The following is a 24,431-nucleotide window of genomic DNA, read 5'->3' as shown; positions in this document are numbered from 1 at the left end:
TAAAGGAATAGGTGGCTTGGAATAGCGGCCTGTTTCGACTAATAGAGGGAGGTTACCACACCTAAACTTAGATAAAACTCTTCGATAATCCCTTCGCTTCACACATCTCACATAGTGGCTCACATTCACATCAAATTTTGAAAAGTCTGAAAGTCCTTAGCTTGTTACCATTTGGTTTGTTCTCATCATCCCACACTTGTTTACACCATGATTCACTATCTTTCTCTTTCAAGATATCCTTCAGTAAGTTCACTTTTTTCTTGTTATTGTCACTGCCTCAATTGCCTCAACCAAGTCAGCAAGCCTGACCATCCGATCCCGTTAGTCGCCTCTTACGACAAGCATGTTTGCCTTTTACGTCAAGCATGGGTTGCTGAAGACCTATTCTACCCCGGATCTTCACGGGTCCGTTTTAAAAGATCAAACAACACGCACTGAGCCACTGTGCTGATCAACTGCATCAATATAAACTTCACGGCCTTATGGCGAGTGGCAGGCACTGGTGCTGACATTGTCCAGCTTTGTAGTGTGGGTGACAAGGCAGGGGCTTTCATATTAGGCATACTTGATTGTGATCACCACATGTTGTCAAGAGGAGCTGCATGGGTATAGAATAGCGTGGTAGCAGGCACTGAATTTCAAAAGGAATTTACCGGGTGCCGTCACAATTGTGAATTGCTGTGCTGTGTTTAGCTGGGCACACTCGTTAAACAGAGACCAGAGTCGTATCATTCACCTCCAGCAGAGGTCGCAAATCAAGGCGACATTACACCTTTCCGAGAATAGACGATCTCAGTGACTTAGAAATATACTGAGGGAGAATTTGACTACATCTAAACATACAAGAATATATGTTCGGATCACATCGTTTCAGGTAGGATATGTTTACTCGTTTTTATGATTAGACATTCCTTGAGTCAGTGGCGTGGTTACTAGGTAGCACAACAAACAAGGACACAAAAATAAAATAAAATATAGTTTAAAACTATTGTTATAGTTACATGTTCCTTGGTTAATTTTACAGGCTGATCCAGCTACTAGTGGGAAAATTGACCTGGTTTAGGTGGTTCGATATTGCTGTGTTTGCTTGTTGTGTTATTGAGCATACCTGGGTTTGATCACAATGATGAAACTGTTCTACACTAATGTGTTATGTCCAGAACGTGGTAGGGACATCCTTGTGATATCTGTTTATTTAAGATATAGTGTACATCAAGTTTTAACGTGTCCACCGACTTGGGCGATACAGGAAACCTCAACACCAAGCTAGACCACGCCCTATGATAGCCAAGTTTATCTATACCGTGGAAAGAGATGTTGTTGGGAGGGAACTATGGCATATGGCATATTCGAGCAGTTCCCAGAGGAGGTGAGCAGCTATAGGAAGGATGTTCTTGTGCCTGTGGCTAGGAGAGAGAACCACAACAGAAGATAAACTGTACATTGAGAACAAATTCCAGAATGTTCCCGTGCCACCCCCATACAGAGTCCCCAGCACCAGGTCTAACACTACATCTAACTCTAGACCATAGGGACACGACGGTAGTCTTGAGGACTTGTGCACTGTAGATGTACATAATGTTGTACATGTAGATGAGGAAGAGAACTCTGAGCTGCCGTTACCAGAGCAGCCCTACTGCTGCTAAGGTAGCTAATGTAAATATTGTAAATAGCATCGATATTAGTAACACTGTCCATGATTCAACCTCGAATATTGTATATAAAAATAGGATTTGTGATGGAAATGCAAATACAGAGACTTTACAATCTCCATAAACAAATCCTACTCATATCAATGATTTGCAAAGTTTAACTACACATGTTGTTAACGATTGTACCTGTTGCTCTGGGACACATAATCAGAACTATAATCTTGATAATACATCTACTGTCATTAACCAATATACTCTACCACGGCATGGCTCTAGCATGACACATGAGGTAATAAACAACACGGAAAAGTCTTATGATCTTTATTCTCCCAATACTGCAAATACACTTAAGGTTATTAGTCCCAATGTGTGTGGACTTAGAAGGAAATTAGAATATCCTGAATTTACCTCTTTAATTGATAAAGCTGATATAATCGGTTTGCAAGAAACAAAAACAGATTCACTTGATGAGCTTGACATTGAAGGTTATCAGCCGTACTTACATCATAGAACCTGTTTCCAAAGGAAGTCTGGTGGCCTCGGTCTAGCAGTAAGAAATATATACTCTGACTATATCTCTCTTGTTGATTACCCTTGTGAATATGTTAAATAGTTCTATATATCCAAGTCATTATTTAATTTTGACAATGACCTGTATCTAGGAATACTGTATCTACCCCCAGAAGGTTCTAAATATTCCAAAGATGACATGTATTTCCCTGTAGAACAATCTATTTTGCACATGCAAACGGAGAGTGATTATATTTTACTTATTGGCGATTTTAATGCAAGGACTAGAACACTGAAAGATGACTGCACTGTAGATAAACCCACCATTGAAAAACTTGATATAGACATTGAAGATATGTATGATATATATGAACCTGATAATGTACTGCACTCCTTATCTTTACCAACTACAAGAAGTAATCAAGATCAGGGAAGAGTCAATATCTCAGGATTTAAGTTAGTAGAATTATATAAGAATACCAATATGTTTATATGTAAGGGCAGGCTAGATAAAGACAAAGGAGTTGGTAAAGTAACTTGGTAAGAGTGCAGTTTAGTTGAGTATGTCCTATCTTCATGTATGTGTTCCATCTTCCAGCTTTTAGTGAATTTGATATTTCTGAATTTTCCCATCTGTACTCATATATACTCATATTCATTGCCTAATTATCTTTTCACTAACTTTAAATAGTAGTAATACAACCATAGTGAGTACTGCAAGTAAGCAAAATATAATTTCAAACATCCCCCTAAAAGATCACGATGCAAAACCAAAACATTATGAAAAGGATAAAGCAAATGCCTTTGTAAATAATACCAACACAGAAGCTATCCTAAAATTGACCCAGTTATTGAAATCAACAAAAGGTCATGGCGAGCCAGCACGTACTATTGATGAATTTGCTGAAGCGATTGCTCACTGATGCAGCACGTGCGACGTTTGGGTAAAGGCGACCAGCCCGCCCAAACCCGAGAAAATTTAAAAATAATAAACCCTGGTTTGGGAGAGAAAGTCGCAATAAACGCATTACGCCGATGCTTTAAAGATAAGTCAGAAAATAATAAACTTTATTATCGACAATGTTCAAAAGAATATAAGAAGTGCCTTAATAAACATAATAAAAAGTACAGAGCTGAATTTAGTACAGTGATAAGAGAAAAAGCTAAATATTCACCAAAAGAGTTCTGGAAAATCCTCAATAAGAGTAATAGAAACCAAAATTCGGAAACACCCGATATCACTGAATTTTTTAAACATTTTAAATACATTAATGGTGAACACCATATTGGTGATTCAGAAATAAATGACGAAAATGAAGTTTTACATTATGTTTTGAACAATACCTTTAATGAAATATCTCAGTCCATTAAGAGTCTTAAACGTAACAAAGCCCCAGGGACAAACCAAATTGAGAATGACTACCTTATTGACTCGTTTGAACTTTTTGGTAATATATTCGTCGATTATTTTAATTTGATATTATCTTCAGGAATATTACCTGAGCCATGGCTCTCTGGCCCTATACGTCCCATCTACAAGGGGAAATGTACCAAATCTGTCTTTAACGCTTACAGACCTACTACAGTACTTGTTTTGGAAATCTTTTCACCACTGTTGTCAATAATAGATTACATAGTTTCCTGGAGATATATAATGTCTTATCCCCAGCACAGGCCGGATTTAGAAAGGACTACTCGACAAATGATAACATCTTTGTACTGGATATGCTCATTCTTATTCTTAAACAAAATATAAAAAAAATGATTCTGCGCTTTTATTGATTTTTCAAAAGCGTCCGATAATGTATGGAGAGTTGGACTATGGTATAAAGTACTAAAATATGGTATTAAGAGTAAATTCTTCCAGTTAGACCAAAATATGTATGCAAATATAAGATCATGTGTGTCTGTAAATGGTGTTGTATCAGATTATTTCCCATGTTATTCGGGCGTGCGGCAAGGAGAAAATTTGTCACCTCTTCTATTTTGTCTCCTTATCAATGATCTTGAAACATTTCTTATGAAAGACGGATGCACGAGTGTGATACTTGGCGATGTGAACGACTTACATGTACATGTATGTATCTGTTTCCTAACCCTTCTGTATGCTGATGACACTGTCCTCTTTGCTGATTCCACAACTGAACTCCAGAATACATTAGACTTAAAATTTATTGCAATATCTAGAAATTAGACGTAAACCTGAAAAAACCTAAAGTTTTGATCTTTGGAAGCGGGCCGTACAAAAAGTAGTAGGTTATCTTTTTATTTGGAGAATACGGAAATTGATGTCGTAGACAATTGTACGTACTTAGGTGTTATGTTAAGTAGAAACAGAAATTTCAAGCCAGCAATAAAATGTTTAGAGGAGAGTGCATCTAAAGCCATGTTCTGTCTTCTAAAAAAGTCAAGAAATTATAACATTCCTCTGGATTGTCTACTTAAGGCTGTTGGTGTAATGATACTACCAATGTTATCATATGGCTGTGGAATCTGGGCACACGAAAATATGAACATAATTGAAAGGACCCATCTAAAATTCCTTAAACTAGTCTGTAGTCTTAGAACTCCAGATTTCATGGTCTATGGAGAACGAGGTAGAATACCTTTATCGATTTATGCAGCTAAACGGGTAGTTAATTTTCGGCATAAACTGTGTAAACCCGGACCTGCACCGAAACTATCGCAAATTATCTATAGGTTTGCACATTTACATTATTTATCTAATAATGAACAAAATGCCTGGATAAGAAATGTGAGGCAAATAAGTGTGGTCTGTCCTATGTATTTTATGACCCACAAAGCGTTTCCAGCCAGTGGCTAACTGCGCAGATAGAATTCTTTTTAAAAGATCAGTTTTGTCAAAATAGGAGATCTGACGTCGAGAGAATTTCAAAAGGGTATTATTATAAATAATTAAAAGATATCTCGTCATTTGAAAACTTTCTTCTCCTATCTAAACAAATTTATTATCCTATTCTAAAACATAGAACCTGTAACCATAATCTACCTGTCGAAGCATAGCTTGATATAGATAGAGAATTTAGGACATGTGAACTGTGTATGTCGCCAGCTGTAGCCGATGAATTCCACAACCTGTTTAAATGTGAAGCGTTCCGTGAATCTAGATCTAAACTTATCTAAAAAAATATACGCAATTCACGAATATAATAAAATACAAAAAATTGTTAAGTACCAGAAATGTAAAAGAAATCAAGAACCTTGCCAAATTCATATGTATAATAGATACGTACCTTTGTGTGTAACTGTGTGTATGTGTGTTTCTGTTTAAATGTTCGTACAAATGTTCAAACAAAATGTTTATCTCAGAATATTTGTACAGTATAACCGACATCTTGTTTAATATGAATTATTATCATGTTAAGAAACCTTTTTCTCCTGTACTACCGTTGGTGTGTATAGATAAATTTGGCGGGTATGTCCGCCACGGCCCTTGTTCTCTTGATTAATATTTTGTTACCAGCTGGCGCAGGTTTTTGACCATCATCTAAAACTGTAATTAAAATAACCTCTTGTTAGGCAATACTGATACTGTTCTATTACCACCAGCATTTGTGAAGTCAACTTTGACAGCCTAGGGCAGATAACATAGACCGAAATTTCAATATCAAAGTAATCGTTTATGTGATACGAGTAGAGCTGTCGGGGTATATAACACCTTGGGTGTTGGGCCACGGCACACTTGCTTGAATAAACCCCAAGGACCTCACAGCTCTCTTCTCTCATTTAAATATTCCTATTTCATGACTAAACTTCTTATTTCATTGTTATTATTATCAAGAAAATGTGAGGGGGCACGGGTGGCCCATCGTTTGAGACGCCGCGATTAGCTGTGCAGAGTTGCGTCCCTTGGGCATCCCGGTTCACCCCGATTACGTTTCTAGGTTTGTCAGCACCATACCCGTGGTCGTGGGTTTCACCGAAGTGGTAAACGTCTGAGACCTGCATCACTTCGGGTTTTCCTCCCACATTAAGCTGTCACGCCGTGATATAACTGGAATACTGTTAAAAGCGGCGTTAAACCCAACTCACCCACTCACTAGAAAATGTGAGAGTTAAGTTGAATCAGTACTGCCGTATTGTAACGCTCAATCTACTGTGTACAAGTTCTAAATGACTGCTCATTATATATTATTTACCGTTTAATACTCAGGCACTATCCAGTAATGTTTTAAGTGTAATGCGCCGTGGGCTCCTCCAGTTTATGTATCATTAATATGCGAAGCCAATATTTCTCTCCTATATTTCGACATCCATGATTATATTCCCCTTCTGTGTCTATCATTATCTGCTCAACATGCCAGATCCATATACAGTATTTATTTCCGTGCAGTAGCGTAGCGTACATGTGGCTTAGTCTCAAAACAATTCCCAGAGTTAACACAACTGTTTCAAGCAAGATTTATTTTAAACGTAGGTCGTTTATTCCATACTTCCCAACCGTCCACCGATCAAAGGTTATATGAGCAGCTTTACCTTCCATGCGCGCTTACAGAATAGGCTATAACAACGCATTCCATATTTCTTAGGTTTTATCCCCATGAAGTAATTATTTGAATATATTGTAAATAGTCCCCTCCCTGGTACAGTTGTATATGGTACAACAAAGCCTATACAGTTATAGCCACCCTTTACACTACATAACAACGTGCGTTCAAACGCGCACCGATTTAGTACTATACAATTACCATATTCACTCCAGTAGCTCTTATCTAGCTCCGTTATATATTTAGGAAATGCGCGTAGTCAATAGCAACATATCCGCCGTGATTCATTACCGTAGTCACCAAAATAATCACTATAAAAACTAATAATTACACTAACTAAAACAGAGCTATATCTTCTACCGCGTACATTCGTATCTTTATTTGGATCAAGTATTTACTTTCCGAATTTACCGAAATTATTATGTTGTGATAATTATTACTGAACCTACACATATTAATGTTTCGCGTCTTTTCATAAGTAAATGTCTTGTTCCTCATCTAAACAGTTTGCGCAATCTACCGAATATGCTCTACAAAAATATTGATACTAATTGTGAAAGAATTCATTTAGAATACAGTAACGGGAATAAATCGTTTAGTTTATTATCAAACTCCATTTACTTCTATACACTGATGATACAGTACGTTTGAGAGAAAGCAGACACTAGCTTCTGAAAACGCTCAATACATTTAATATGTACTGTAATGACTGGAAACAAGATGTTAATATAGACAAAAAAGAAACTAGTCATCTTTGGGTCAGGTCCATCTGACAGGTGTAAAGACAAATTTAATGTCTGTCAGTATTCGATAGATGTTTTTGACAGCTGTAATTATTTAGGTATCTCTTTACACCGAAATAGAAAAATAAATAAATCGGTTAAATATATTGCTGAAATCGGCCTGAAAGCTACATAGAGTCTATTTCCATTACCACTAGATTGCCCTATCAAAACGTTTGATACAAGTGTTGTCGCTATTTTACTTTATGGTTCTGACATATGGGGCTTTCATAACACCGAAATAACCGAAACATTACATCTAACATTCTAAAAACTAGCTGCAGGAAAAAGACGGTCCACGCCAAACTTCATGGCATGTGGCGAACTCGGGCGAGAACCGCTGAGTATAAATATGTTACAAGAATGGAAAGTTCTTGGTGAAAGCTGAGTCAGCCTTCACAACAGAAATAACATCGCGTCTTTTATGTTTATTATATGATAAATCACAATTAAATAAAGTATACCCTCTTTCTATGGTTTAATCATATCAAAAGTATAATTGATAATTGTGGTCTTATCTATATGTTAGATTCCCCCGATGATTATAACAAAGCGTACATTCTATTTCAACTTGACAATACCCTCCGTCTTCAGTTTATCCAGTCCTGGAGAAGTGGTGTCGTCAACTCTTCAAAGGGGAATTACTTCAAGTATCTTAAAGACTACCCATCATTTGAAAATTACTTACTACTGCCTCGAAATATTTCTCAACCTTTACTTCTCCTTCCGTACATGTAACCATAAATTGCTTGTCCGCCAAAATAAATAATACGTTGGCCTTAATTAATTAATTTTTAAAAATGTAAAATGATGATCCACAAGGTTCTTTACTGTTACTGCTTAACATATTTTCTGAAACAATATAACACTATTTGTATCATCTGTAGAGATTAATGTTTATTCGAAAGATTTTCTCCACAATGTTACAGTTTATTAAAAACCGAATGAACTCCATGATTGCGTGTCTGTACTTGTCATCTTGCCGTGTCACGTTATATGTACACTTTAATGAACTGTATTGCGCATGTACCACCGCGGGTGCTCACCCGTGTGGCACTGTATTTATTCAAATAGTTAGTAATGGGATAGCATACATTAAAGTTTTTTTCAATTAGTAAATGTAAGTGAACAGTTTGACAATATAAAGATTAATAGCGGATTGTAGATTCACACTTGGTAATGGGGTAAGATTAATGACATTTTGTCCAATCAAGAACTGTAAGTGAACTAAGTAACTATTAAAATGCGCGAAGTATAGTTGGAATGTGGAGTTTTGCAAGTATAGAGCACTTGTTTGGAATATAGGAAAAGTTTACACAATTCCCCATCAAGTGGACAGCAAGCGAATCGAGATTTTCGTCACCTGGACCACCGCTGTGATGCAGACATTATATATGTGGATGGAACATGTCACACATCGCCACGTTTGCCTGGACAGATACACATTCACGCAAAGAACCAGGGGCACATGTATCCTGTCACAATAAACTGTATATGTCTTTTTGTTTTAATTCTCTTATAACCGTAAAATTGGTTGATGAACATGCGAACTTGTCTAACCAGCAAAGCTACTGTTCCTTGACTATACCTCGGTTCACCAATTGCTACTGTGAACCTGTTTTTAGAAATCAGACGAAGCAGATTGGTTATATACCACTTACACGATGGAGTGTTCTACCTTTTTTAGTTGTGAATACGCATTGAGGTTTATAAAAAATAGGATTTATACAACATTATTCTGGTAATATCCTACACTCCTTTCCTACACTCGAATACATATATCGATATTCATCTCCCTCTGCACCTGTGTCACAAATCGGGCAGAGTCTGTCATTGAAAGGAACATTCTGCCAACGACCCGTTTATAAGGGCAAAATAGTATTTCTTGTACGAAATTGTAATATAAGTTGGGATATTTTACGTGGTAACTATATATAATTTACAAACGAAAAACCATTATTACAAGTATATACCTTTCCTTTTGAAGATAAAGGGTAAAATTGTGATGTCAACTTTGTAAAAAGTGATCTTATAATGTCTGTTCTACGACAGGGAGCAACCATTTTTATTAGGTACAACTTGATTAGTCCAAATATATGCCACATTCATTACGATTATATTTAACAAATGCAATCCAGTGTTGTGTATAATTGTTTGGAATAAAGATTGATATACAATAACCGAAAACATATTTTGGTTTATATTTAAGTTAATATTTTACAACATGATAAAAATCGTTTCTTTATTCCCATACCCAAACTGTAGTGCTAATCTTATAAACTTTTTATGAACCATTTCTAAAGGAGTGATATTGACATTTCCCCACGCTTCGCAACTATATTGCATTATTGGAAGAACGATGTGGTCAAATGCCTTAAAAAAACAATCAAGAGGTGAATATAAATTTCTTGTTTTAGCTAATAACCAATACATAGCTTTTGTTATCCCTCAGTTAACTGCCTGATTATATTTTCTATTTTTGTGAATTTATTTACCTAAGTATTCACATGTATCAACAATTTCTATTGGTGTATCACCATACCTAAAATATAATATCTATTTTTCTGGCTAGGGCAGAGCCAAATATAACTACCTTTCTTATACTAACGTTGAGTTTATATTTCCACAATAATCTTTAAAAACATTCAAAGTGTGCTGCAACTGTTACGGCTGAGTATAAATATTTTTACAAATCGTAAAATAACCTGAACTCTAATCTCTTGACAGGCTAAACTACCAAGATATGACTCAACGTCATTGTCATTGATATATAAAGAGAAAAGAAGAGAGCGATTAATTTTCTCCTTGGCGAACTCCTTTTTCACAATAGAAGAAAGATGATTACTATCCCTGGATCACACACATGACTTAATATTGTCATACATATTATATTTTATTACCTTTAGAAATCTTCTAGACATACCATATGACAATAATGTACGTCATAAACCTACCCACCAAACATTGGCAAATGCCTGTTTGAAGTCAACAAATACACAATATATTTTTTTGTCTTCTGACATAAGAATGACAAACCCCTAAGACAAACATATGATCTGTCGTTGTGTAGCCCTTACGGAAGCCTGCCTGAGCCGACCTAAAAAAGTATTACTTTCTACAAAGATCACATTAAATAATTCATAATATGGATCTAACAACAAATGCTTAGTAGCAATTATATACTCATTTTCTATCTCAGCTATACCAACTTCTTTTTTAGTTTCCAACTTGTCAATACACTGAACGATTTCACAAACGCTCATATCCATATCAAGGGCTTCATGCTTCTTAAATTTCTGCCAAAAAAACAAACTCAAAATTATTATCAGAGTCTTAACTGTCACTAATCATTAAAATACTCATAAAAAACCTTCCAAAGAAACCTTATTTTCCACATTGTGTTTATCCTTAAAAAAATCCATAAAGCACTCGGATCATCAACAATTTTTGAAAATTTTCTTTATGTTTCACTAAATAACTTACCATACTGCTTTTTGACAGTGTTCTTTTTATAAACGTTTAGTATAGTTACATTTTCATATCAGACATTGTGTTTGAATTTCTGTACTTTTAACTTGCTTTTCTATATTTTCTTTTCATTAATAAAAGCTCTTATTATACCATGGACAATGTTTTTTTCTTTTAGTAAGGCCTGTGTTTAACTGTAATTTGTTGTCTGACACCAAATGGTTGTTCAGCTGAATCAAAGTCTATGTTCGGTACTTGGTCTCTTGCTGAATACAAGCAGGCCTGGCTCAAGGGCTTTCGCTCAACTCTCGACTGCCGAGGCTGGGTCAACATGACCCGCTCGGGCTGTATCAACCATGTTAGTAACGGTGGCATCCCGTGATTTATCTGGGTCAAACCTCTTCGGTCTGTTCACAAAGGGATATCGAGATATCAAGCCCATGCACCGTTTCCCAGTCCGCCGCCACCCCCGACAACGTAATACACACTGGACTGTGGACATTACTGTAAACTTCACAATATGGTATAACCTCAAAGTTACAATTAGACACCGAAGCGTTGAAAGACGCCAATACATACACTGCTGTTTCTCCAAGTTAATTCCCCATAAACACGGTCTCTGCCAATTGATGTCGATTTACACAAATCTAATAATAGCTTTCCTATATCATTTGGAGCTAAAATATCTTTCGAAGTCCGGATTTCTGGAAAATCCATATTTATAAAATATTGTTTACTTATTCAAGTCCTCCGTGCCAGAGTCACTCACGCCAACTTGTCTGGTCATAGCAGTGTTGATTTCCACTAAGTGCTTAAAATCAAATATTTCACTTTCTAGTTTGTAAGTATAGTATCTTGATAGTATTTCGATTACTGTGGAGATATGTATACAACTCCGATGTAGACATCCTCATCCGTATGAAATATACATTTGTCTAACTTTATCCACAATCAGTCTGGATCACATTCACAAAATTAGATCAATCTTTTCTGATTAATACACCATTACAACCTGATTTCCTTCAGCTGATTTTCTATTTTTCAGATGAATTGTATACATTTCTATTTCTACACTATCTAGATCGTCTGTTTTAGTTTCTTGTACTCCAACAATACAAACAGGAATTTACTAGTTCAAAATCATATTCATACTGCAGTTTGTTGCACGGACCACACGCACAGATTGAAATAATATTAAGTTCAGATAGGTTGGCACTGTTGACAGAAGTACAGGATAATGACATGGAAAGCATTATCATGATAACACACGGTCATATGCACTTAGGTGTAAACATGTTTAGATTATCAGGATAACACACAGTCATATGCACTTAGGTGTAAACATGTTTAGATTATCAGGATAACACAGTCATATGCACTTAGGTGTAAACATGTTTAGATTATCAGGATAACACAGTCATATGCACTTAGGTGTAAACATGTTTAGATTATCAGGATAACACACAGTCATATGCACTTAGTTGTAAACATGTTTAGATTATCTGGATAACACACAGTCATATGCAGATAACACACAGTCACATGCACTTAGTTGTAAACATCATCCAGAGCTTTCCAATTACATATTTTTGAAGTTTGTTCGAGTAGCTCGAACCCCTCCGTATGGCCAAGTTCGGGCTGCTGGCGGAAGTTGTCACGCCCTACATGAAGTTGTCACGCCCTACATTAAGGTGTCACGCCCTACATTATGGTGTCACGTCCTACATTAAGGTGTCACGTCCTACATTAAGGTGTCACGCCCTACATTAAGGTGTCACGTCCTGCTTTACGGTGTCACGCCCTACATTAAGGTGTCACGTCCTACATTAAGGTGTCACGCCCTACATGAAGTTGCCACGCCCTACATTAAGGTGTCACGCCCTACATTAAGGTGTCACGTCCTACATTAAGTTGTCACGCCCTACGTGAAGTTGTCACGCCCTACATTAAGGTGTCACGCCCAACATGGAATTGTCACGCCCTACATTAAGGTGTCACGTCCTACATTAAGGTGTCACGCCCAACATGAAATTGTCACGCCCTACATTAAGGTGTCACGTCCTACATTAAGGTGTCACGCCCTACATTGATGTGTCACGCCCTACATTAAGGTGTCACGTCCTACATGAAGCTGTCACGCCCTACATTAAGGTGTCACGCGTTATATTAGGGTGTCACGTCCTACATTAAGGTGTCACGCCCTACATTAAGGTGTCTCGTCCTACATGAAGTTGTCATGCCCTACATTAAGGTGTCACGACCTACATTAAGGTGTCACGTCCTACATGAAGCTGTCAAGCCCTACATTAAGGTGTCACGTCCTATATTAAGGTGTCACGTCGAACATTACGGTGTCACGCCCTACATTAGGGTGTCATGCCCTACATTAAGGTGTCACGTCCTACATTAAGGTGTCACGTCGAACATTACGGTGTCACGCCCTACATTAGGGTGTCACGCCCTACATTAGGGTGTCACGCCCTACATTAAGGTGTCACGCCCTACATGAAGTTGTCACGCCCTACTTTAAGGTGTCACACCCTACATGAAATTGTCACGCCCTACATTAAGGTGTCAGATCCTACATGAAGTTGTCACGCCCTACATTAAGGTGTCACGTCCTACATTAAGGTGTCACGCCCTACCTTAAGGTATCACGTCCTACATGAAGCTGTCACGCCCTACATTAAGGTGTCACGTCCTACATTAAAGTGTCACGCCCTACATTAAGGTGTCACGCCCTACATTAAGGTGTCACGTCCTACATTAAGGTGTCACGCCCTACATGAAGTTGTCACGTCCTACATGAAGCTGTCACGACCTACACGAAGGTGTCACGACCTACATTAAGGTGTCGAGCCCTACATGAAGCTGTCACGTCGTACATGAAGCTGTCACGCCCAACATGAAGGTGTCACGTCCTACATGAAGCTGTCACGCCCTACATGAAGGTTTCACCTCCTACATTAAGGTGTCACGTCCTACATTAAGGTGCCACGCCCTACTTTAAGGTGTTACGTCCTACATTAAGGCGTCACGCCCTAAATGAAGCTGTCACGTCCTACATGAAGCTGTCACGCCCTACATGAAGATGTCAAGTCCTACATTAAGGTGTCACGCCCTACATTAAGGTGTCACGCCCTACATTAAGGTGTCACGCCCTACATTAAGGTGTCACGCCCTACATTAAGGTGTCACGTCCTACATTAAGGTGTCACGCCCTACATGAAGGTATCACGTCCTACATGAAGCTGTCAAGCCCTACATGAAGGTGTCACGACCTACATTAAGGTGTCACGTCCTACATTAAGGTGTCACGCCCTACATTAAGGTGTCACGCCCTACATGAAGTTGTCACGCCCTACATTAAGGTGTCACATCCTACATTAAGGTGTCACGCCCTACATTAAGGTGTCACGCCCTACATGAAGGTGTCACGTCCTACATTAAGGTGTCACGTCCTACATTAAGCTGTCACGCCCTACATGAAGGTGTCACGACCTACATTAAGGTGTCACGCCCTACATTAAGGTGTCACGTCCTACATTAAGGTGTCACGCCCTACATGAAGGTATCACGTCCTACATGAAGCTGTCACGCCCTACATTAAGGTGTCACGTCCTACATTAAAGTGTCACGCCCTACATTAAGGTGTCACGCCCTACATTAAGGTGTCACGTCCTACATTAAGGTGTCACGCCCTACATTAAGGTGTCACGTCCTACATTAAGGTATCACGCCCTACATGAAGTTGTCACGTCCTACATGAAGCTGTCACGCCCTACATGAAGGTGTCACGACCTACATTAAGGTGTCACGCCCTACATTAAGGTGTCACGCCCTACATTAAGGTGTCACGCCCTACATGAAGTTGTCACGCCCTACATTAAGGTGTCACATCCTACATTAAGGTGTCACGCCCTACATTAAGGTGTCACACCCTACATGAAGGTGTCACGTCCTACATTAAGGTGTCACGTCCTACATTAAGCTGTCACGCCCTACATGAAGGTGTCACGACCTACATTAAGGTGTCACGCCCTACATTAAGGTGTCACGTCCTACATTAAGGTGTCACGCCCTACATGAAGGTATCACGTCCTACATGAAGCTGTCACGCCCTACATTAAGGTGTCACGTCCTACATTAAAGTGTCACGCCCTACATTAAGGTGTCACGCCCTACATTAAGGTGTCACGTCCTACATTAAGGTGTCACGCCCTACATGAAGTTGTCACGTCCTACACGAAGCTGTCACGACCTACATGAAGGTGTCACGACCTACATTAAGGTGTCACGCCCTACATGAAGGTGTCACGCCCTACATGAAGTTTTCACGCCCTACATTAAGGTGTCACGTCCTACATTAAGGTGTCACGCGTTACATTAAGGTGTCACGCCCTACATGAAGGTGTCACGCCCTACATGAAGGTGTCACGTCCTACATGAAGCTGTCACGCCCTACATGAAGGTGTCACGACCTACATTAAGGTGTCACGCCCTACATTAAGGTGTCACGCCCTACATGGAGGTTACACGCCATGATGTCTTAAATACTTTTTAAAATGACATTAACCCATCTTCATACAATGTTCTGAGCACTTCGGTTCATTCCACAGATTGCTATGGGATCTCGACTAAAGACCTTTTCCCTGCTTCTGGTTCTTCTCATGGTTGCGACTGTTTTCCTTTCGTGGCCAAACAGGTGTGTAGCGTTTAGATATTGAATTGTTTATGTTGCAATTCTATTTCTAAAGAAGTGAAAATTTCAATCTACATACAAATTGCGGGGGTTACTCAGTCAGAATACAATTAACCTAAACATTTCATTGATTGTTTTAATTGTTTAATTGATTGATTTCATTGTTTCATTGATTGCATACGCTCACTTTTTTGCGAACACCTGGTGTCAATATTTGACAGAGCTGCATAAACACAATGCTCATGACAAAGTCAGAATCTAACATTGGACTCGGCCTTTAGTGGAGATATCTTATGAATATGGAAAGAGTTTTGTCGCTTTTTTTTATTTGAAAGAACGACATATTCCTCTAATAGTAAAAAGCAATAACAATTGGGGTTATTTATCGTAGTTTGACTTGCTGTGATCTTTGATCTTCATGGAACCTCGTTTTTCTAGATGTTCTGTATTTTGGACCCGTCATCTGAGTTTATGAAGTTTGTGTGTGTGTGTGTGTGTGTGTGTGTGTGTGTGTGTGTGTGTGTGTGTGTGTGTGTGTGTGTGGACGCAGCAGTGGTGTCTAACATGTGCTCCATGACAGCAACATGAAAAGGTCCTATTTGCCTACTGCCCCTAAAAACAGAATAACTAAACAAAAATATGGCTCTATTTAAATATATTTAAATATATTATTGCCCTACAGATAAATTAAAATGATCTGTGTTTCAGGTTTCAAATCATAGATTCCCTGGGACACCAATTCCAGGCCACAACAAAACATACATCAGAACCTGCGTTAAAGTCTCACATAGAAGAAGAGGACATGGTTAACGACAGCAATGTTAATGACGTGACTACCCACGCTTCTGGGTCTCTCTCGCGCATGTCATTAAGTGATATAAAACATACATATCAGAATAATGAAATGGTCAAAATCAAAATTCTTCTTTTTGATCGTGGGAATAGATCGAAAACACGTGGTGGCGATATGTTAGTGGTGTGGATGAAAGATCCCCAACGTGGCGCTGCCTCAGCCGGAACTGTGACCGACCATGGGAATGGAACATATACTGGAGTTCTGCGCGCCTTATGGACAGGAAGAGCCATAATTCGGGCAGCTATGATTTCGTCCAGAGAGAGAATGACGCACATATATCGTTCATTCCGAAATGGATATTTTGGTAAAAACATTGTCTGTACATTCAGGTCAAATATTACAAAGGAGACCACAAGTGGATATATGGATATGAGATATATGAAAAAACACCCCTTTTGTAATCTGACAGCCGACTATTTTGGAGTCACATTCTACTCTGGGAAACCCCAAACTAAAGGGTTGGGATGTCATGACTGGACTGAAACCTCTTTACCTCACAACTACATGACCTTTGGGGCTGACACGAGATGGTTTGCAGAGTAAGTATTCCCTCTTCTCACTCCTTCACTCACGCACGCACTCACGCACACACGCACACACGCACTATTTCTTAAAGACTGCACCTGATAAGAGCAAGACAATTCGAGGTATTGTACGACTTGAGTTGGGCCTTATGTACTTGCCTGTACGAATACACAGACTTTTCAACCAGCTTCGAACACCATTTCCTGGATTGTAAGAATTAACTTGCCTTTGCATGTGTTTGTGACGGGTGCCACTGGCAGGGCAGGATCCACACCCATTTTGGCGAAAACCTGGTATCGTCATTATTTGGGCGTAAACCATGTGCTCGGGGGTAATAGACCCTAGGGGTTCTCGTGGGTTGCATACAAACGGTGACTTTGACTCCCAAGAATGTTTTGAAAATATTGCCCAATGTCATTTAAGAATCGGATGCAAAATATCTTGTACTTTGTGGTGACTGGAACATGGTTCTAGATCCGGTTATTGATCAATTTAGTTTTAGAAATATGAACAATAAAGGAAAAAAATAAAGTACTGGAAATGAAACAGCATATGATCTTCAGGGTGTATGGCGTGTAAATATCCTGATGAAAGAAGATACACGTGGCTTCGGCCAAGTCCATCTTCCCGAGGCAAGGGGGCTAATTTGATTTTCCACTGGACTTATAGTCAGTTAACCCCCTTACCTCGGGAAGATGGGCAACCACTTTAAAACAATCTTGACTTGATTTCGTCCTTATTTCACATATTCAACTTTTATCTGTAAAAATGAAGTGAAAATAAAGAAGGAAATGTTTTTGGAAATGCAATAATTCTCTGTTACACCACAAGGATTATGTAACCCGTGAAGATCCGTGTTAGAATAGTTTTTCCAGCCACCCGTGTTTGTCTTACGACGCGACTGTGCTTATCGTATGAGGCAACTAACGGGATCGGGTGGTCAAGCTTCCTGAATTGGTTGATGCATGTTATCGTATCCTAGTTGCACAGATCGATGCTCATGATGTCAATCCCTGGAATGTCTGGTCCAGATTCAATTATTTACGCCGGCTGTCATATAGCTGGAATGTTATTGAGTGCGGCGTTAAACAACAAACAAACAAATAAAACATAAAGATTATGTAAATTTCTTCCTGAAATAGGAAGCTGGACGTTTTTAAATTTATCATTTACCGAATTGGAAAGTGGAAATGGGAAGATAATATGTGATATAACTGGAATATTGAATGTGTCCATGTCATCCTACTCAGGTCCAGGGTTCAGTGTATAATTAAATGCATTTCAAAGGACAATAAGCCCCCAAAAGCTTTGAAAATTGGAGACCAATTTCTCTGGTCAATGTTTCGCATAAACTTGCATCAGCGGCTACCGCTCACCGTGTTCAAGCGGTGCTATCTTGTATTGCAAGTGAACAACAGAAAAGGTTATTTACCTGGTAGATTTATTGGAGAGGTTACGAGAAAGTTTTGTGATTTAATGGATTACCCCAAAGGCAACATATCTCAGGTTTTTTTATGTTAATAGACTTTGAAAAGGCTTTGGATTCTATAGATTAGAAATTCATTCAGAATATACTGAAATATTTTAATTTGGGACCGTCACTTCGAAATTGGATACAAATTCTTAATTATAATTCAGAGTCGTGTGTATTAGTTAATGTTTTCTCAACCTCTTTCTTTAAATTAGAAAGGGTTGTCGTCAAGGGGAACCAATATCGCCATATCTGTTCATCATTTGCACTGACATTTGTACAAGATTGTCAAAGAGTAACTATTGGAGAAAGGGTATAAAGATAGGTAGCATTGAACATATGTTAGGCCACATTGCTGATTACACTACACTGACTGTAGAAGGATCAGAATGATTCCTCTGTGAAGTTCTTAATACCCTAACCTTTTTGTGCACGTTTTCAGGACTTGAGGTCAATATAGAAAAGACAAAATTGATATGGATTGGTTTAAGAAACGACGCAGGTTAAAACTGTCTAAGGAATGGAATGTAGAAAGGGTAGAATCATTTAAGTTATTAGGAATTGGTTTGGTGTTAACTTTGAAATTATTATGATGTTCATCATATTGACATGTTTAGAAATATAAAACCAAATGAAACTATGGTATTGTAGAATACTGACTCCACTTGGCCACAATACCATAACTCCGACCAAAATTAGCCCACCTATTCGCTAACACCCGTATATAACAGAACTTTCAGAAAAAAATGTTTTCATTTTATTTGGCATGGAAAACCAGATAAAGTTAAAAGAGACAAAATATATATGGGTCAACGACAATATAAAGAATAACCAAACGTGTATTTATTGTAGACATTGGTATGAAGCGGGAATAAAATGCCTTAGTCATTTACTGGATGAAAGTGAAAGTGTTAAAAAAAAGAATGAAGTTGATTCAGATTTTTTTACTTTCTACAGGTTGAGAAATGCTATTATGGAAAACTGCCCAGACACTGACGGTCTGCCAGAAAAACAAAACAAACTATTTTACTTTTCTTTAATATTTCTCAGTTCCATATCTGTTTATATGGATCAAAGCACATTTACACTATTCTGTTAGATTCTCAGTTCGACAATCAGATGGATGGTTGGCTGTTTAACGCCGCACACAGCAATATTCCAGCTACATGACGACGGTCTGTAAATAATAGGGTGTGGACCAGATATTCCAGTGATTGATATCCTAAGCATCGACCAACGCAATTTTGACGCGATGACATGCATCAACCAGGTCTGCGAGCCTGACCACTCGACCCTGTTAGTCACCTCTTACGACAAGCATGGGTTGCTGAAGACCTATTCTAACCGGGATATTTAATAATTGTCCATGTTTGCGAATCAAGGAATTCAACATATATCATTGCATATTTATTGTAATAGTCGTGTATAAATATGTTATATGTGCATTTTGTAGCGATCTGGTGTTCACCTTCGCGTGGACATCAACTCATAATGCAGTCAACATACAGAAAGTCCTGCCTTGATTGTCTGAGTGATTCTAGTTCATCTTTGAAAAGGGGATTAAAGTGATACATTTTCAGATTTTTATGGAGCTTTGGAATCCCGAACAACAAAGAAATGAATGTATCTTCAGGTTGGAGAATCAAAAAGTCAAAAGTTGTTAGTACTGGTGCGTGTTTCCTCAGTTAACATACTAGCGTCATGGCATTTTATATATGTCCTTTATTCCACGTTCTTTTATCAAATAATTAATGTAGTGGTGCTAACATATAATGGTTATGTTATGTAAAGCCTTTTCAGTGGGAACAACTGCAAACTTTTCATGTATGACAACCAGACTTTGGATGATAGGACAGAATGGGTTTCTGGGATTCTGGGATTCCAATTCAACATTTTCAGTTCGTGCACCATGGACAACATCACGCACGGACTTAACCCACTCATCTTCTCTCTGGGGCCATTTTTAGACATATGACGACAGCATCCATAATGATTTTAATGATGTTATCCTGAATGTTAGGAGGCTGTTCACGATAGTTGGGGTCTTATTTGAATAACTGACGAAGGTTGTTATTATCTACAACAGAGAAGTCACCTGTGATTACCTGACCAACAGGTTGGTAGCAGTATGTTGAGTCTCGGCAGCCACAAGAAGCAGAAGTTACAGCATGAGCTCCCAAGTCCACGTTCTGCAACAATGATTGAACAACTTGATGAAAAGATGTTCGTATAGGAAAATGGAGGTGTTGGCGGTTCCTGAAATTTGAAATGTTGTGGGACATTTAGGTAAACCTATGCTAGTCTGAAAATGTTACTTAAGTTATACACATCAAATCCTTTCTTTGAGCACTTTATACTCAGGAACATAGGGTCTAATTTACTGAAGTCCAGTCTAGATTATTTTGAATTTAACATATGAATATGTTTCAGACGGACGTCTACAGAGTACCTAACGGACTTTATCACTATAAATATATCGTCCAACATACACGGTATGTGTACATTTATCATGTCACAGAAGTGGTACATGGAGATATTATTATTAAACGAGCATGTGTCACACTGATTTTACGAAGCGCGTGTTAGAACTTTTGTATTTCCTGAGCTAGAGGGAGGTTAATACATGGATTCTTACACGGGTTTCGTTAAATCAGTATGGCACACGTGTTGGTGTAATAATGTCTTTATTACCCATTATTTCATAATCCTTTGGAACTCTCACTTTACAAAAATGCACTGATCACGACCACAATTGTCGAATGACATCAACAATCTCCAGCCATGACGCCTTATATAGTGTGACCTCGTTCCGGCCTTAGGTCACAATAAGATTCCAATGAGGTCAACAATGAAGTCCGGATGATGTAAATAATACACTGGTATGGTGTGCGTGAAGTGATATCTGCACAAGTGCACATACGAGTTTTATGAACTCGGTTATTAGTTATCCTATGGGCAATAAAGATATATATCACCTTTTAGGGTCCATTGCGACAGACATTCGATTAGTCCGTCCAGTGTTGTCCCTCGCTAGGGTGGTGTCACCAGTGCCATGATGGCCACTTTGGAAAATAGAATAATTATCCGAAAATTCTACAATGATAGTCTTAAGACGTTTCGATCACAAGATTGTAGTTAACTATGTTATGGGGGCTTTCAGAAACAGTTTAATTAATGAAGATTTTGTATGTTTCTATTTTGTTTTTGTTAAATGGCAAGCTAATAATATCCCATTCAAATACAAATTTTTGTAATTAAAAAATGTTTTTCTACAGACACTCAATTTAGACATGGGTCTTTTGTGCTATGCGTTTTCGTTTTCTTTACAGAGAAAGATCGCACGGTGATTCCCACTACTCCTTGTTCTCAAAGGAACTTCCGGGATACATGGTTGGCAACGCCACCTGTTGGCTTCTCCTACAACAACACGTGGCGTCCTCTATCGTGTTGGAACAGTGTCCCTGTTGACACGTTTAATCAATGTCTGGCTAACAGAACTCTGAGGTTGTTTGGCGACTCTACCGCCAGACAAATGTTTGGGGCGCTTTATTCGATGCTAGGTTTCACTATTACAAAAGGTCCACCGGAAGTTAAAAAAAGCAAGAAAAGAAACTTTTACCAAGGACCAACAGTGTGTGAGGCATACCACACCAAATATAACTATACAGTATACCTGCTTCCCCATGGGTTCCCAATGTGGTTTGCCGAAGCTAACAAAACAATCACCCAGCCAGTGTTTGCACGCTTAGACGACATACCTCCTGGATCTACAGATATCATACTTATTAATCTGTATGCTCATTTCCATTTCACTCCAATCCACATCTACAGAGCTCGTGTCCACAGAACAAAACTTGCCATAGAAAACCTACTAAAACGTTCTCCTGGTATCAAAATTGCCATCAAAAGTCCACATAAATTTTCGGTACCGAAACCGGTAACGCCACTTGGAGGTATGTGGGGACCTGCGTATGAAAACATCCTTAAAAAGGAGTTTGTAAATCTTTATGACCGGGTGTTGTATCTCGACATCTGGGACATGACAGTTGCGTTTGAAAATGAAGAGATTCACCCTAATGGCGCACTGGTGAACATGATGCTCCAAGTGTTCTTAGGCTTTATCTGCGGGAAATAAAAAAAATCTTACCCCAGTGTCTTTTGATATCAATCATATCAACGCGATACTGGTTTAAACCCATGGGGCTGGCCGAGTTATTTATCTTTAATCGACGAGCGTTGTTTATATTTAAGGTTAAGGGTGAGATTATATTTATTATCCCAAATCATTCTTCCACCGTTTTCAGAATGTAAACTGTAATAACCAGTGTCTTGATATTGTAACCGGGTTCAGTACCTCCAAGTTAATAAGACACGCTCATAAAGCAGACTATTAAACACTGGTGCTCCACAGGGTTGCGTGCTATCTCAAGTGCTTTTCACATTGTATAGCAATGACAGCAGGAGTGATGAAGATGGAACGTTTACTATACAATTTTCAGATGACGCAGCCCTTGTTGGACTTATAAGTGACAACGATGATGCCCCGTAATGTACACTGTAGAGCTATTGGCACATTTAGCAATTTGTGTAAAAACTTTTTAATTCTCAATACAAAGAAAACCAAAGAGATGATTATAGACTTTGGAGTAAAATATGGATTTTACAGAAAATATCAATAGAATTTACAAAAATATGTCAACAACGTCTCTACTTTTTATGCAACCTTAGGTCTTTTATAGTCAGCAATTTTAGTCTTTTCTGTTTTACAAATCTTTTATTCTAAGCATTTCTGCGTTTCTGTATGCCTAGTTGGTTAGGATCTCTTTCTCTAAACACCAAAAACAGATTATGATTTTATATTTTTCACAATTTATGCTCAACAAAGGAAATTCTTATATTTGCAAGTCGCTAGACTAGTATATATCTCGTTTATATCGCCACTAGTCAACCGCTGCAGCCGTCCCTTAGCATGTCATTAAATTGCGCAATCCTAGATAAAGACGGCGGGCACGGCCTGCATAGGCAAAGGCATTTCTTCTCTTCTCTCGGTCAAGCACTGATAAATGTTTTTGCTATCAGCTGGCGTATGTTTGACCATCGGCTAAAACTGGAATTAAAATCAACTCTTGTTAGGAAATATTGAGACTATTTTCTTAGCACCTTCTATGTGTAGGAAACTTTGACAGTTCAGGGCGGATAACATAGAAATTGTTGATGTTATACAAGAAGAGCTGTGGGGTATATAGGCCCTTGGGTGTTCGGTCCTCAGCACACTGGCTTGAATAAACCCGGAGGAACTTACAGCTCTTCCCTCTCTTGTTTCAAGGCTAACCCCCAAAAGCTAATTCTCCATATCGAAGGGTTGCTGACAGTAACTTGATCACTTGATCAAAGCTGTCTTATCACCAACAGAGCATAAAATTCATTCTATGCAGCGTTGCTATTTTAAACAAATATTTGCCTACAACATATAATTCATTCTTCCATTATTTTTGATGACAGTCCTAATTTTATTTGTATGCTTGTTCAGTGTTTCATTGTTAGTGTTTCTTTTAATGTCAAATCTTATGTTCTTAATTCTCTTTGTGTATATTTCATGGATATGTATATATATATAGCTTATGCCATCACGGCAATTGATGTATAACAAATTCCCATTCGGGCATATAAAGTTTTATTATTATATAAAAATGCAACAAATAGGGTTTGGGTGATCCTTGCACAGTCAGGCTGGTTAGGCTGATCATCAACTCAGGGCCCTTGCCCCCTCTATAAGCAGCCCAGACAGCGAATCCGACTTCTCCCAGGAAGCGCTGCCTAGTCAAACCCACCCAGACTTTTTCGGAGAATGTGAAGACTCCCGACACTGAAGCCTTCTGCATTACCCAGATTCTCAGAAGGGCCGTAGCAAACCCGGGTACTCTCCCAATGTCAGTCAACAGATTGGGAGGTACCAA

The 24,431-nt window shown here is 38.5% G+C and overlaps 1 protein-coding gene across 2 annotated transcripts; it reads left to right on the top strand.

The window, feature by feature from the left end:
• The first annotated feature begins 451 nt into the window (after positions 1–451).
• LOC124140108 (NXPE family member 3-like) lies at positions 452–24,262 on the top strand. 2 transcript variants are annotated; one of them, XM_046507483.2, is made up of 5 exons: positions 452–874; positions 15,540–15,625; positions 16,331–17,017; positions 20,905–20,966; positions 21,804–24,262. In XM_046507483.2, the coding sequence occupies exons 2-5, from the start codon at positions 15,546–15,548 to the stop codon at positions 22,607–22,609; spliced, it is 1,635 nt and encodes a 544-aa protein (XP_046363439.2). In that variant the 5' UTR covers positions 452–874; positions 15,540–15,545; the 3' UTR covers positions 22,610–24,262. The 2 variants fall into 2 exon arrangements, with proteins under 2 accessions (XP_046363439.2, XP_046363440.2); XM_046507484.2 differs by lacking the exon at positions 15,540–15,625.
• The last annotated feature ends 169 nt before the right edge of the window (positions 24,263–24,431 follow it).

The sequence above is a fragment of the Haliotis rufescens genome, unplaced genomic scaffold (assembly GCF_023055435.1).
Source record: "Haliotis rufescens isolate VD_foot unplaced genomic scaffold, xgHalRufe1.0.p SCAF_22, whole genome shotgun sequence".
Lineage (NCBI taxonomy): Eukaryota > Metazoa > Mollusca > Gastropoda > Lepetellida > Haliotidae > Haliotis > Haliotis rufescens.
Note: the sequence above shows the minus strand (reverse complement) of the source record. Positions and strands in the feature narration are given on the sequence as shown.